Source organism: Pelophylax lessonae, assembly GCF_965119305.1.
Source record: "Pelophylax lessonae genome assembly, chromosome: 2".
NCBI classification, from domain to species: domain Eukaryota; kingdom Metazoa; phylum Chordata; class Amphibia; order Anura; family Ranidae; genus Pelophylax; species Pelophylax lessonae.
Genome location: NC_138769.1, coordinates 87,798,601 through 87,812,686, shown reverse-complemented (window position 1 = coordinate 87,812,686; position 14,086 = coordinate 87,798,601). Strand labels below are relative to the sequence as shown.

The following is a 14,086-nucleotide window of genomic DNA, read 5'->3' as shown; positions in this document are numbered from 1 at the left end:
TAAATGGACAGCTTTGTGTAAAAAAAATGTGTTTTCATTTTCTTTCCACATTTTCCAAAAACTTGTGGAAAAAAATGACATATTCAAAAGACTCATTATGCCTCAAAAATTATACGTTGGGCTGTTTGCTTTCCAAAATGGGGTAATTTTATGGGGGTTTCCATTGTCCTGGTGCTCCAGGGCCTTCAAAAGTGCGATAGGTTGTCAGGAAATTATATGTGTAATTTGTGCTCCTAGAATGCCGGACGGGGCTACTTGGATGTTAGGCCTCTGTATGTGGCCAGGCTGTGAAAAAGTCTCACACATGTGGTATCTCCATACTCAGGAGGAGTAGTAGAATGTGTTTTGGGGTGTAGTTGCAAGTATACATGTGCTGTGTGAGAGAAATAACCTGTTAATACGGCAATTTGTAAAAAAAAAAACAAAAAAAAAAACAAAATCTTCATTTTGCAAAGCATTGTGGGAAAAAATTACAACTTCAAAAAACTCACCATGCCCCTTATTAAATACCTTGGAATGTCTACTTTCCAAAAAGGGGTCATTTGGGGGGTATTTGTACTTTCCTGACTTTTTAGTGTCTCAAGAAATGAGATAGGCCTTCAGTACATCAGGTGTGATCAAGTGTGATCAATTTTCAATGATTCGCACCATAGCTTGTGGACTCTATAACTTTCACAAAGACCAAATAATATACACTTACTTGGGTTATTTTTACCAAAGATAAGTAGCAGTATAAATTTTGGCCAAAATTTGTGAAGAAAAATTACTAATTTGCAAAATTTTATGACAGAAACAAAGAAAAATGCGTTTTTTCACAATATTTTCGGTCTTTTTTTATTTATAGCACAAAAAATAAAAAACCCAGTATTGATCAAATACCATCAAAAGAAAGCTCTATTTGTGTGAAAAAAAGGACACAATTTTTGTATGGGTACAGTGTTGCATGACTGAGTAATTCTCAATCAAAGTGTGAGAGCGCTGAACTCTGAAAATCAGTCTGGGCAGGAAGGGGGCGAAAGTGCACTGTAGGCAAGTGGTTAAGAAATGGCTTTCTTCTTGCCACTCTTCCATAAAGGCCAGATTTGTGCAGTATATGACTGATTGTTGTCCTATGGACAGAGTCTCCCACCTCAGCTGTAGATCTCTGCAGTTCATCCAGAGTGATCATCGGCCTCTTGGCTGCATCTCTGATCAGTCTTCTCCTTGTATGAGCTGAAAGTTTAGAGGGACGGCCAGGTCTTTGTAGATTTGCAGTGGTCTGATAATCCTTCCATTTCAATATTATCGCTTGCACAGTGCTCCTTAGGATGTTTAAAGCTTGGGAAATCTTTTTGTATCCAAATCCGGCTTTAAACTTCTCCACAACAGTATCTCGGACCTGCCTGTTGTGTTCCTTGTTCTTCATGATGCTCTCTGCTCTTTAAACAGACCTCTGAGACCATCACAGTGCAGGTGCATTTATACAGAGACTTGATTACACCCAGGTGGATTCTATTTATCATCATTAGTCATTTAGGTCAACATTGGATCATTCAGAGATCCTCACTGAACTTCTGGAGAGAGTTTGCTGCACTGAAAGTAAAGGGGCTAAATAATTTTGCACGCCCAATTTTTCAGTTTTATATTTGTTAAAAAAGTTTGAAATATCCAATAAATTTCGTTCCACTTCATGATTGTGTCCAACTTGTTGTTGATTTTTCACAAAAAATTACAGTTTTATATCTTTATGTTTGAAGCCTGAAATGTGGCAAAGGGTCGAAAAGTTCAAGGGGGCCGAATACTTTCGCAATGCATTGTATATATATATATATATATATATATATATATATATATATATATATATATACACACACACACATATACACGTATATACACTTATGTATATATATATATATATATATATACACACACACATATATATACACACACATATATTTATATATATATATATATACCTATATATATATATATATATATATATATATATATATATATATATATATATATATATATATAATATAGCGCATGAATTATAATCTAATCAATAATATAATTTTATTATATAATATATATATATATATATATATATACAATATTATATTATATATTATATAATAAAAATTTTATTATTGATTAGATTATAATTCATGCGTTTGTGTTTCAAATTTATCACATCTGGGATGTCTACTAGAGTCTTGTTTTGGTCAGGTTTAAGTCAGTAATTACTAAGAATTGTAGGCCTATAATACATGACGCCAAATTTCCATGAAAAAATTGTACCGCTTTTGGTACATAATTCCTGACATAATCATACCGCCAGGAAGGTTAAAGGGATGAGGTCAGAGGCGTAACTAGAACCTTCAGGGCCCCGGGCAAGAAACCATGAAGGGCCCCCTCGACCCCTGACCGGGGCCCTTCCCTTCAGGCCTGGGGCTCTTCCCACTGATCCTGGGGCCCTTTACTCTCGTAGCGGGCAGTGGCGGCTGGTGCTCAAAATTTTTTTTGGGGGGGGGGGGGGGGCGCAAACAGAAAAAATCTAATAGGCATTGCTTTGCGGCAAAAAACACAGCAAAAAAATTGCATGACTTTGAGGTCACAAAAGTGTGAAAGGGGCATTCAGTAATCAAAGTATAGCGTGCCCCCTTTCAATGCAGAGTTACCACAGCATGCCACCATCAATGCAGAGTTACTACAGCGTGCCCCCATCAATGCAGAGTTACTACAGCGTGCCCCCATCAATGCAGAGTTACCACAGCATGCCACCATCAATGCAGAGTTACTACAGCGTGCCCCCATCAATGCAGAGTTACCACAGCATGCCACCATCAATGCAGAGTTACCACAGCATGCCACCATCAATGCAGAGTTACCACAGCATGCCATCATCAATGCAGAGTTACTACAGCGTGCCCCCATCAATGCAGAGTTACCACAGCATGCCACCATCAATGCAGAGTTACTACAGCGTGCCCCCATCAATGCAGAGTTACCACAGCATGCCACCATCAATGCAGATTTACCACAGCATGCCACCATCAATGCAGAGACCAGCGTGCGTGCCCCCTTCAATGGCAGTGTGCCCCCCCCCCCCCCAGACAAGTGGACTCACCTGGAGCAGCCCAGCGGCGACGGCTTCTGGCTTCTGTCCCGGCGGGCGGCTTCTCCTCACTTGTCGACGGCTTCTGTCTTCTGTCCCAGTGGGCGGCTTCTCCTCACTCGGCGACAGCTTCTGTCTTCTGTCCCGGCGGGCGGCTTCTCCTCACTCGGCGACGGCTTCTGTCCCGGCGGGCGGCTTCTCCTCACTCGGCGACGGCTTTGGCGGGCGGCTTCTTCTCACTCCGGCAGGGCGTCTTCTCGGGTCCTCCTTCCGCTCCCGCCTCCTCCTCGGCCAATGGCATGGGGTTTGCCATGCGACCAATCAGGAAGCCGGCATTAGACAGGATTCCTGATTGGCCAGGAGGAGGATCGGTGTGACAATAGCGAATTTTCATTCGCTATTGTCACACAATAGGTGGGCTCTGGGCACACTGATCTGCGCCCCGGGACCACCCTTTGCATCACCCTATTAGAGCCTCTGGTTTTAATCAGGTGATTGAAAAAAAAAAAAAACATTAAGCTCCATGCGTCCGGCGCCCTGCATGCAGATAAGGGGGCCAGACGCATGCGCCCTCAATAGACCGGCCGCCTCTGGTTGCGGGGCCCTTTATTACGGTCCCGCAGCGGGACCCTTTCACAAGTTCTGCAGTGGGCCCCCTTCCTGCCATCTTGGGGCCTCCCCACGGTGGTGGAATGCCAGGGCCCGGTCACAAGTGTGACCTTTGCGATCCTGGAAGTTCACCCACTGGTGTCAGTAGTTTTTACTTTTTGGTATTTTAATTGTATTATTTTTTTATCATTTTATTTTTATTTTTTTACAATGTCACTGACTATGACATATAGAAAAGGACGGAGCTGGTAAATTACATATTTCCTGACAGACTCCATGGCAGCATACGTATCGGGTTTGGCCCCGCCTCCAAACCTACCCATAGGACCTCACTCCCATAAATCTTTGCTCCTGTTCAGCACACGTGTTCTTTTTTTGTCCTCCAAAGGATTACCTGATATCCTACCTGAAGATGGATTCCGGGTGATGGATGGCTCTACCAGTCGGGTATGGAGCTCTCCAATAAGCCCCAGCTGCTGCGGGGTATGGAGGAGGGGCGAAGATGTAGCAGCCTTGGCCAAAAAGCCCAGCTGCTGCGGGTGGCCGGTACCCTTGAAGAGATAAGTCCGGTGTGCATCCATCCCTGGTGGTCTGCGGTTCGTGAGTACACTCCATGGCAGCTATTTTATATGCTATGTATTGTCCTGGATTTTGTATTTGTCTCTTACCTGGTTCCGGGGCCGGTCAGCGGTTCACTTCCTGACCGGCCGCCGGTGCGGTACGCTACTGCGCATGTGCGGCGCCTCGAGAACGAGGCTTGGCTCTCGCGCGTGCGCAGTAGGAGCTCGGCGCATGCGCAGTGAGTCGGCGTCGGTGGCGATCGCTGATGACGTCACCAGGCGCCATATTTAAACCCCAGAACTGTCAGCGGTGTTGTGTTTATACACACTGCTGATACTGGGTGTTATATACTCCGCATCCGATCGGTTTTTGGACGCCTGCTGTTCGCTGCCGCTCTACCTGCTAACCTCTGGTTCTTGGTGAGTACTGGCCCCAGTTTGGGAGCGCCCCCCCCCCCTCCTCTTTTGCTGGTTTTCTGACATTGCTGTCCGGCTCATTCTTGTAGGTCAGCATCAGAATGGAAGCTACTTTGCCCTCCGGTGGTCAGCCCGCCCCTAACAGGTATTTGGGGCTTCCTGGTGGGGTTGTGGGTCATAGGGGGTGGGGGTAGGAACTCAAGTGTTCCTAGCTTCCTGTCTGTTTTTTCTGTTTTTTCTCTTGTTCACAGCCCTCCTCGTTCAGAGACTAGGCACTCTTCTCAAAGAAGTGAAAGGCGCTCGAGCTCTCGCCACCGGCACTCTACAGGAAAGTCCCGTTCGGGCTCACATCATCGAAAATCGTCTAATTCAGCCAGCCACGCACGGAGACCTGACAAAGCAGGTTGCAGAGGCTGTGGCGCTAGTGTCCCGGAGAAGAAGCTCTTCTGTGATAGATGTTTCTCCCAGGCTGCGGGAGAGAGGGATACTTCCGATCAACGCATTGAGGCCTTGGTCAAGAGAGTGGTAAAGGACTCTTTGGCAGAGTTGGGTGTCAGTCGTTCTCAAGACACTGCAACGGCTTCCCCAAGCCCTTCCCCTGTAGCACTACAGGTACAGGAAGATTTCGAGTCGGCCCACACAAGCCATCAGTCGATGCTCTTGTCGGGTAGCGACTCTGAAGATGAAGATCCCTGCTTGGGTTTTGAATATACCTTGGTGCCTTCCCTGGTTAAAGCGGTCAGAGAGACCTTAAATTGGGAAGAGTCAGCTGTTCCCCCTCCCAAGCAGAAGAAGTACTTCAAACAGCTCAATAAGGAGCGTGTTAATTTTCCCTTCCTGGGAGAGTTGGGTGAAATCATCTTGGAGGAGTGGAGAAAGGTGGAACGAAAGAATTCCTTAGTATCCAAGATGGCTAAACTTTACCCCTTCAAAGAGGATGATGTGAAACATCTTGAGTCTCCTCCCCTAGTTGACGCAGCAGTGATGAGACTGGTCAAGCATGTGACCCTTCCCTTAGAGGATACGGTCTCATTTAAAGACCCGTTGGACCGAAGGATGGACTCTGATTTGAAAAGAATCTACCTTACAGCAGGTATGGCCTGTAAGCCAGTCCTGGCTTTAGCCGCTCTATCCAAAGCCATGGAGTCTTGGGCTGATGTGGTAGACGAATCGGTCAGATCGGTTTCGGAGGAGGTGGCCAGAAGCGCTCCAATCCAGGAGCTTAGGCTGGGCGCGTCGTTCCTTGGGGAGGCTTCCATAGACCTGATCTGTCTATTGGCAAGAGTTATGCTGTCCTCGGTCACAGCTAAGAGAGCTCTTTGGCTCCGCCCTTGGGTTGCGGATCCGGCATCAAAGCAAGTTTGGTGCCGTATTCCCTTTGAGGGGTCCTCCCTTTTCGGGAATAAACTTGACGAGGCCATAACCCGGGCCACAGGCGGTAAGTCTGGGTTTCTTCCCCAGGATCGGCGCCAGTTCAACGTCAAGAAAGGACAGCCTACCAGAAAATTTGTGCCTGACCGGGCCAGGGAAGCTCGTTCTTATAGACCTGGTCGGGAGTTCAACCGGAACTGGAGATCCAGACAGTCTTCCAGGAAAACGACAAAGAATGTCTCCTCGGGGGACCGTGAGCCCACTAAGTCCTTTTGAAGGTGGGCCCGCTCAGACATGTCGGGTGGGTGCGCGTCTACGCTCCTCCCGACATGTCTGGGCGGCTTCGATTCAGGACCCCTGGGTCGTCAGGACGGTGTCCTCAGGCCACAAGTGGGTCTTCAAGGAGATGCCAGGCTCAAGGTTTCTGCCTACTGCCATTCCATCCCTAGAAGAAAGGCGTCAGATTTTGTTTTCTTACGTCGAAGCTCTCATGGCTCACGGGGCTGTCATCTCCGTTCCAGAGTCCGAGCGAGGCCAAGGAATATATTCTCCGCTCTTTCTGGTCCAAAAGAAGAACGGATCATGGAGACCAGTAATAGATTTGACCTTCTTGAACAAATTCATAAAAAAAGAAAGGTTCAAAATGGAGACCCTGTTGTCCATACAGCAGTCAGTCCAGCCGGCAGATTGGATGGTGTCCATCGACTTGAAAGACGCCTACTTTCATGTCCCTGTGGACGAAGATTTTCAAAGGTTTCTCCGGTTCGAAGTGGGAGGATTACATCTTCAGTTTATCTGTCTCCCATTCGGGCTCTCAACATCTCCACGGACCTTTTCAAAAATCTTATTGGCCGTGGTAGCCCTACTGAGATTGGAAGGTATCCGTCTTCACCACTATTTGGACGATCTCCTCCTGTTGTCCCAAGACAGAGACCAACTATTAGTCCATCTGGAGCAGGTCGTGTCCACTCTCCAGAAGTTTGGTTGGTTACTCAACAAGGAGAAGAGTCACCTGACTCCAACTCAGTCCCTGATCTACTTGGGCGCTCTGTTCGACACAGAGAAGGCGACTATTTCTCTTCCAGAGGAAAAGATAGGGACACTTCGAGACAGGATTCACTTTGCCCTCTCATCCTCTCATCTTCAGGCACGTCAATGCCTGAAGGTGATCGGGACTATGGTCGCAGTAGTCCCCATGGTGAAGTGGGCCCTGTGGAGGATGAGACCCTTCCAGAAGGGATTCCTTCAGCAATGGGATACGTGGCATCTGGATCAACGCATCTTCTTAACCCCTTCAATGAGAGCGAGTCTCCCCTGGTGGTTATGCAGAGGCCACCTGCTGAACTGCCACTCTCTGGAGCCAGAGGGGGTAGTGGGTAGTGGTTACCTCGGACGCCAGCAACATAGGCTGGGGTGCCCACTGTCTGTCGGAGGTGGCACAGGGCAGGTGGGAGTTTTCCACTCGAGGATTAGTATCCAACATACTAGAACTCCGAGCAGCATTCCAAGCCCTTCGGGCTTTTTCTCACCTGACAAAAGACCAACCTGTCATGCTGCGTCTGGACAACACCTCAGCAGTGGCATACATCAGGAAACAAGGGGGAACACGCAGCTGGTCCCTATTGAGGGAAGTGGAGCCGATTATGTCCTGGGCACAGAGAAATCTCTCGAATCTTTCAGCGGTTTATGTTCCAGGAGTCCAGAATGTCAAAGCAGACTTCTTGTCCAGAGTGGATCTGGACAACAACGAATGGTCCCTTCACAAGGAAACGTTCGACTGGATCCTAACATTGGGGCTCTCTCCAGAGGTAGACCTCTTCGCCTCCCCCTGCAATCACAAACTGCCGAGGTACTATTCAAGATTCAGAGATCCACAAGCATCAGGGATAGATGCACTCTCGGATCAGTGGAGATTCCACAGGGCGTACGCCTTCCCACCGATTCCGATTGTGTTACAGTTTCTTCGGAGACTCAGGTCGGAGCCAGTGGAGGTAGTGGCGGTGATTCCCTTCTGGCCGAACAGGCCATGGTTTCCCCTTCTGACGCTACTCAGTGTCCGAGACCCAATCCCGCTACCCTTCAGACCGGATCTGTTGTCCCAGGGGTCTGTACTCCATCCGTGCCCAGACCGTCTACATCTCAGGGTCTGGATGTTGAGAGGAGGAGGTTACAGGCTTTAGGCTGTCCAGATACGGCAATCTCGACATTGCTTAGTGCTAGAAGAAGCTCAACGAATAGGGTTTATCAGAGAATCTGGGAAAAATTTTCTGCACAGCTGACTACAAGGCCTGATCCTCAATCTTCAATTAAGATCCAGGATGTGTTGAGTTTTCTCCAATCAGGACTGGACTTGCCTCTATCAGTAAGTTCGCTCAGAGTCCAGGTCTCGGCTATTTCCGCTTTTACAGGGATCTCCTGGGCCACTCATGCCCTAATTCGTCAGTTCTTCCAAGGGGCAGTGAGAATCAGACCTCAGAGAAAACCCAGGTTTCCCAAGTGGGATCTGCCACTAGTTCTGGATTTCCTGGCGGGTCAGATTCAAGACACGTCTGATTCTTTGACCATAAGAGAGCTTACACTGATAACAGTGTTTCTGGTAGCTATAACCTCAGCAAAAAGAGTGTCGGAAATTGGGTCCTTTGGGACACAAGAGCCTTTCTTAACTTTTTTTCCTGACAGAGTGGTGCTCATTCCCATGCTGGATGCGAGACCAAAAAGGACCTCTGTCTTCCATGAAAACATAGAAACAGTATTACCAACCTTTAGACAGGAAGAGGAAGAATCTTCGGTTCATCCGCTGGATGTTGGAGAGTGTATTAAGAAATATTTAGATGCCACTTCCTCTTTCAGAAAATCAGAACATCTTTTTGTTACCTTCTATGGAAAAAACAAAGGTTCAAGAGCCTCGACGAGATCCATTTCCTCTTGGATCATCCAGACCATCCAGTGGGCTTATAGGGCTAAGGGCTTGACCCCTCCAGCAGTAGTTACAGCTCATTCGACGCGGAGCATCTCTACCTCCTGGGCAGTATCCAGACATGTGGCTCCTGAAGTCATCTGCAGAGCAGCATCGTGGTCCTCTATTAACACTTTTTTATCCCATTACTGTGTTGAGCCAGCGGCTCTTTCTTCTGTGAATTTCGGTTTGCAAGTCCTGTCTGTTTGACAAAATGCATTAAACTTTTCTGTTCAGCACCTGCCCACCCTGTGTGTACGGCGAGTTATTTCCCGATACGTATGCTGCCATGGAGTCTGTCAGGAAAACGGAAAATTTATATCAAATACTTACCGTAATTTTCCTTTCCTGATGGACTCCATGGCAGCAGGAGTTCCCTCCCGGATTTCTGTGGAGGATAGTTACAGAACACGTGTGCTGAACAGGAGCAAAGATTTATGGGAGTGAGGTCCTATGGGTAGGTTTGGAGGCGGGGCCAAACCCGATACGTATGCTGCCATGGAGTCCATCAGGAAAGGAAAATTACGGTAAGTATTTGATATAAATTTTCCGTTTTACCAACCCCTTCCTGGTTCTCTATTGTGACACATCCCCTGCAGCAGCTGTCAGGAGAGGGAAGGGAGCACAGTGGGGGGGGGGGGGGACCAGGGGAGCACACATGGGCCCAGAGACAGAAGAACACAAGTGAACTGGATATAAGGAGTGGCGGGGGCAGCATACAGGGGAACCAATCTCCTCCATTTTCCTCCTGCAGTTACAGGAAGGAAAAAGGAGGACAGTGATTTCTCTACATGCTTCCCCCTCCTATCCAGGTGTACAGGGGAGCCGCACAGGTCCCCTGGAGCATGGGGCCCATTTGCAATTGCAACCCCTGTAGTTACGCCCCTGGATGAGGTGGCAACCCTAGGTGGAACGGGAGATTTGCATTATGAATGTGTAGCCGAGAAATCTGCAGCAACTGCGTGATGCTATCATGTCAATATGGACCAAAATCTCTGAGAAATGTTTCCAACACCTTGTTGAATCTTTGCCATGAAGAATTAAGGCAGTTCTGAAGGCAAAGGGGGGTTCCACCCGGTACTAGCAAGGTGTACCTAATAAAGCGTCCGGTGAGTATACAGTAGGACTGGCAACAAAGGTTACTAGACAAGGGACTGACGGATAACAAAAAACAAAAAAGTTCTGTTTTCATAGCGATATACAAAAATAAAAATGTTCTGGCACTGAAGTGGTTAAGCAAAGTGTAACACTTTTATAGCACAGTCTGGGATAAGGAACTTTACACAAGAGATAAATCAGGCTGATATAACACACACAGAGCTGCAGTCTGTGAAAAAAAAAAACTGTTCAGTGCCACCCACCATGCAGAGATGTGAAATCTGAGAGTGGAGGCATCAGGAAGACCTATTGGGAAACAAGAGGAAGGAGAGGGGAATTCTCACACACACACAAAGAGGATCTGTGGGGGGGCACAGAGGAGTCACAGCATTGTGCGGAGAGGAGCTGCTGATGACAACAGCACACATCACACTTCCATGAGGCTGGCTAAATCCAGAAAGTTGGACCCGCAGTCTGTGCTCATATCCCCGGGACACTCACAAATCCGATTGCCTCCAAAGTTTGGATGGACACAAGCAGCAGCTCAAGTCTGTGGATTGTTCTTGTGCTCTCAGCGCTCAGCACAGGTCAGTACACAGCAATGATACTACATCAGTTTATACAGCAGCCTTTCTCATTTTTTTTTTGTCCCAGAGGAACTGTTAAAATATTCTTCAGGTCCCTGTAAACCCCTACTAAAACCAGTTCATTAAGATGGGTCAGTGGGAAAGATTCCCTATAAATTGGTGGCCAGTGGTGGTCAGGATGTTCCCCTTACAGAAAGCTGAAAAGATCTTTGGGTTCATACAACTTGCTCTGTGTAGGTCCCAGAACTATCCAGGTACCATCAGATGGGGGTCAGTCAGCCACAGGTCAAGGAAGCTGCCCCTTACATTGGTGGCCAGTGGGAAGAATGCCTCCCTTACAGACAGCCAAATAGATCATGGGGTCATGCCGCTGGCTCTGCCAAGTTGTGTAGGTCCCAGAACTATCCAGGTACCATCAGATGGGGGTCAGTCAGCCACAGGTCAAGGAAGCTGCCCCTTACATTGGTGGCCAGTGGGAAGAATACCTCCCTTACAGACAGCCAAATAGATCATGTGGTCATGCCACTGGCTCTGCCAAGTTGTGTAGGTCCCAGAACTATCCAGGTACCATCAGATGGGGGTCAGTCAGCCACAGGTCAAGGAAGCCTCCCCTTACATTGGTGGCCAGTGGGAAGAATGCCTCCCTTACAGACAGCCAAATAGATCATGTGGTCATGCCACTGGCTCTGCCAAGTTGTGTAGGTCCCAGAACTATCCAGGTACCATCAGATGGGGGGCAGTCAGCCACAGGTCAAGGAAGCTGCCCCTTACATTGGTGGCCAGTGGGAAGAATGCCTCCATTATAGACAGCCAAATAGATCATGTGGTCATGCCGCTGGCTCTGCCAAGTTGTGTAGGTCCCAGAACTATCTAGGTACCATCAGATGGGGGTCAGTCAGCCACAGGTCAAGGAAGATGCCCCTTACATTGGTGGCCAGTGGGAAGAATGCCTCCCTTATAGACAGCCAAATAGATCATGGGGTCATGCCGCTGGCTCTGCCAAGTTGTGTAGGTCCCAGAACTATCCAGGTATCATCAGATGGGGGTCAGTCAGCCACAGGTCAAGGAAGCTGCCCCTTACATTGGTGGCCAGTGGGAAGAATGCCTCCCTTACAGACAGCCAAATGGATCATGTGGTCATGCCGCTGGCTCTGCCAAGTTGTGTAGGTCCCAGAACTATCCAGGTATCATCAGATGGGGGTCAGTCAGCCATGGGTCAAGGAAGCTGCCCCTTACATTGGTGGCCAGTGGGAAGAATGCCTCCCTTATAGACAGCCATATAGATCATGGGGTCATGCCGCTGGCTCTGCCAAGTTGTGTAGGTCCAAAAACTATCCAGGTATCATCAGATGGGGGACAGTCAGCCACGGGTCAAGGAAGCTGCCCCTTACATTGGTGGCCAGTGGGAAGAATGCCTCCCTTACAGACAGCCAAATAGATCATGGGGTCATGCCGCTGGCTCTGCCAAGTTGTGTAGGTCCCAGAACTATCCAGGCATCATCAGATGAGGGTCAGTAAGTTTCAGCTTATGGACACCCTGCTAAAACCAACTCATTGGAAGTCAGGGAAAAAAATGTCCCTTGCATTGGTGGCCAGTGGGAAGAATGCCTCCTTTACAGACAGCCAAATAGATCATGGAGTCATGCCACTGGTTCTGTCAAATTGTGCAAGTGCCAGAACAATCCGGGCACCATCAAAAGGGGGTCAATCAGCCACAGCTCAAGAAACTCCTTCAAAAGCTAATTCATGAGGGAGTCACTTAAAAAATGCCCCTTACATTGGTGCTCGTGGGAGGAATGCTTCCCTTACAGACAGCCAAAAACATCAACAGGTCATGTCGCTGGCTCTGCCAAGTTGTGTAGGTCCCAGAATGATCCAGGCACCATCAAAAAATGGGTCAATCAGCCACAGCTCAAGGAATCTCTGCAAAAGCAAATTCTTTGGGGGTCATTAAAATTAAAATGTCCTTTACATCGGTGCCCAGTGGGAAAAATAGCCTCCCTTACAAACTGCCAAAAAGATCATTAAGTCATGCCACTGATCCTGCCAAGTTGTGTAGGTGGCAGAACGATCCAGGCACCATCGAAAATGGGGTCAATCAACCACAGCTCAAGGAACCCTTGCAATAACCAATACCATGGTGGGTTATAAAAAAATTGTCGCTTATATTGGCAGCCAGAATTCTCCTTAGAGGCAGCCAAAATATCATTGAGTCATGCCGCTGGCTCTGCCAAGTTGTGTAGGTCCCAGAACCATGGCACTATCAGATAGGGGATTAATAAGCCACAGCTCAGGGAACCCCAAGAACCTCTGGAGGAACCTTAGTTGAGAAAGGCTACTATACACTATCCAAGGAATTTAATATAAACTTACAGGAAGTGCAGAATATGGGTAAACCTACATTGTGGCAAGGAAGCTGATACTAGAAAACCATTTGCAGTCTATTGTGACTTTTGGAACGCTTTGATGTAATGCTTTTATTGTATTGCACTGTATATGATATTTATAAATAATGTGACAAATTAAAGCATGGTTTCATTCAGATAGCTTCCTAGTACAGGGGAAGAGGTGACCAATCCCTAGGGCAGTGGTCCTCAACTCCGGTCCTCAGGGCCCACTAACAGGCCAGATTTTAAGTATTACCTTGTGGAGATGCAGACTAGAGTACTGCAATCACTGAGCAGCAAATGATATCACCTGGGATGTATTTCAGTTATCTTGCAAACCTGGCCTGTTAGTGGGCCCTGTAGGCCAGGGTTGAGGACCACTGCCCTAGGGGATGATTGGCTGAAAAGGTTTTCATTTTGCTGGATTGTGTTTAGTCATTTACCATAGGAAAATGCAGCACTGGGATCCTTGTTTCAAATTCTTGGATACTATGGAGTTATGGATATACTGCATGGAGTTTGCATCTTCTTTTTTTGTGATTATTGCAGTTTTCTTCCACATTTCAAAAACATGCTGATAGGTTAATTGGCCCTAGTATATTTGATATAAGCATCTTAGATTGTAAGCTCTTTGAGGACAGGGATTGACGTGTATGTAAAGTATTTAAACTGTCATTTCAATTGTCAGCGTTATGTATCGCTACCCCCGCAGGAGTCGCTTGGTAATTTGGGTTCTCCGTTCTGTGCCATGGCATAATTTAGGGTGCGGGTAAAAGGCGAGTTTGGAGGATGCGCCAACTTATCTCTAAGGCCCCTTTCACACAGGCTTTCTGATCAGGTCCGCCTGACAGCTTTTCAGGCAGACCTGATTGGATGCTCCATGCACCCCTATGGGGCAGCAGATGTCAGCGGTGACATGTCTGCTGACACCCACTGCTATCCGATCCAATCCTGTCTGTGAAATCCAGATGGATGGTAACCCTATTTTCCATCCGTCTGGTGGA

At 47.6% G+C, this 14,086-nt stretch overlaps 1 protein-coding gene and 1 long non-coding RNA gene across 2 annotated transcripts in view; one reads left to right on the top strand and one right to left on the bottom strand.

Annotated features, from left to right (window-relative positions):
• Positions 1-14,086, bottom strand: part of LOC309547731 — a 758,845-nt gene that overhangs the window by 131,054 nt on the left and 613,705 nt on the right. The window lies entirely within an intron of this gene.
• The window catches only part of CYYR1 (cysteine and tyrosine rich 1), a 208,328-nt gene continuing 204,602 nt past the window's right edge, over positions 10,361-14,086 (top strand). Inside the window, exon 1 of the mRNA XM_082247701.1 lies at positions 10,361-10,695. Within this exon, the coding sequence (XP_082103827.1) occupies positions 10,635-10,695 (61 nt within the window). The 5' untranslated portion in view covers positions 10,361-10,634. The remainder of the gene's footprint in view (positions 10,696-14,086) is intronic.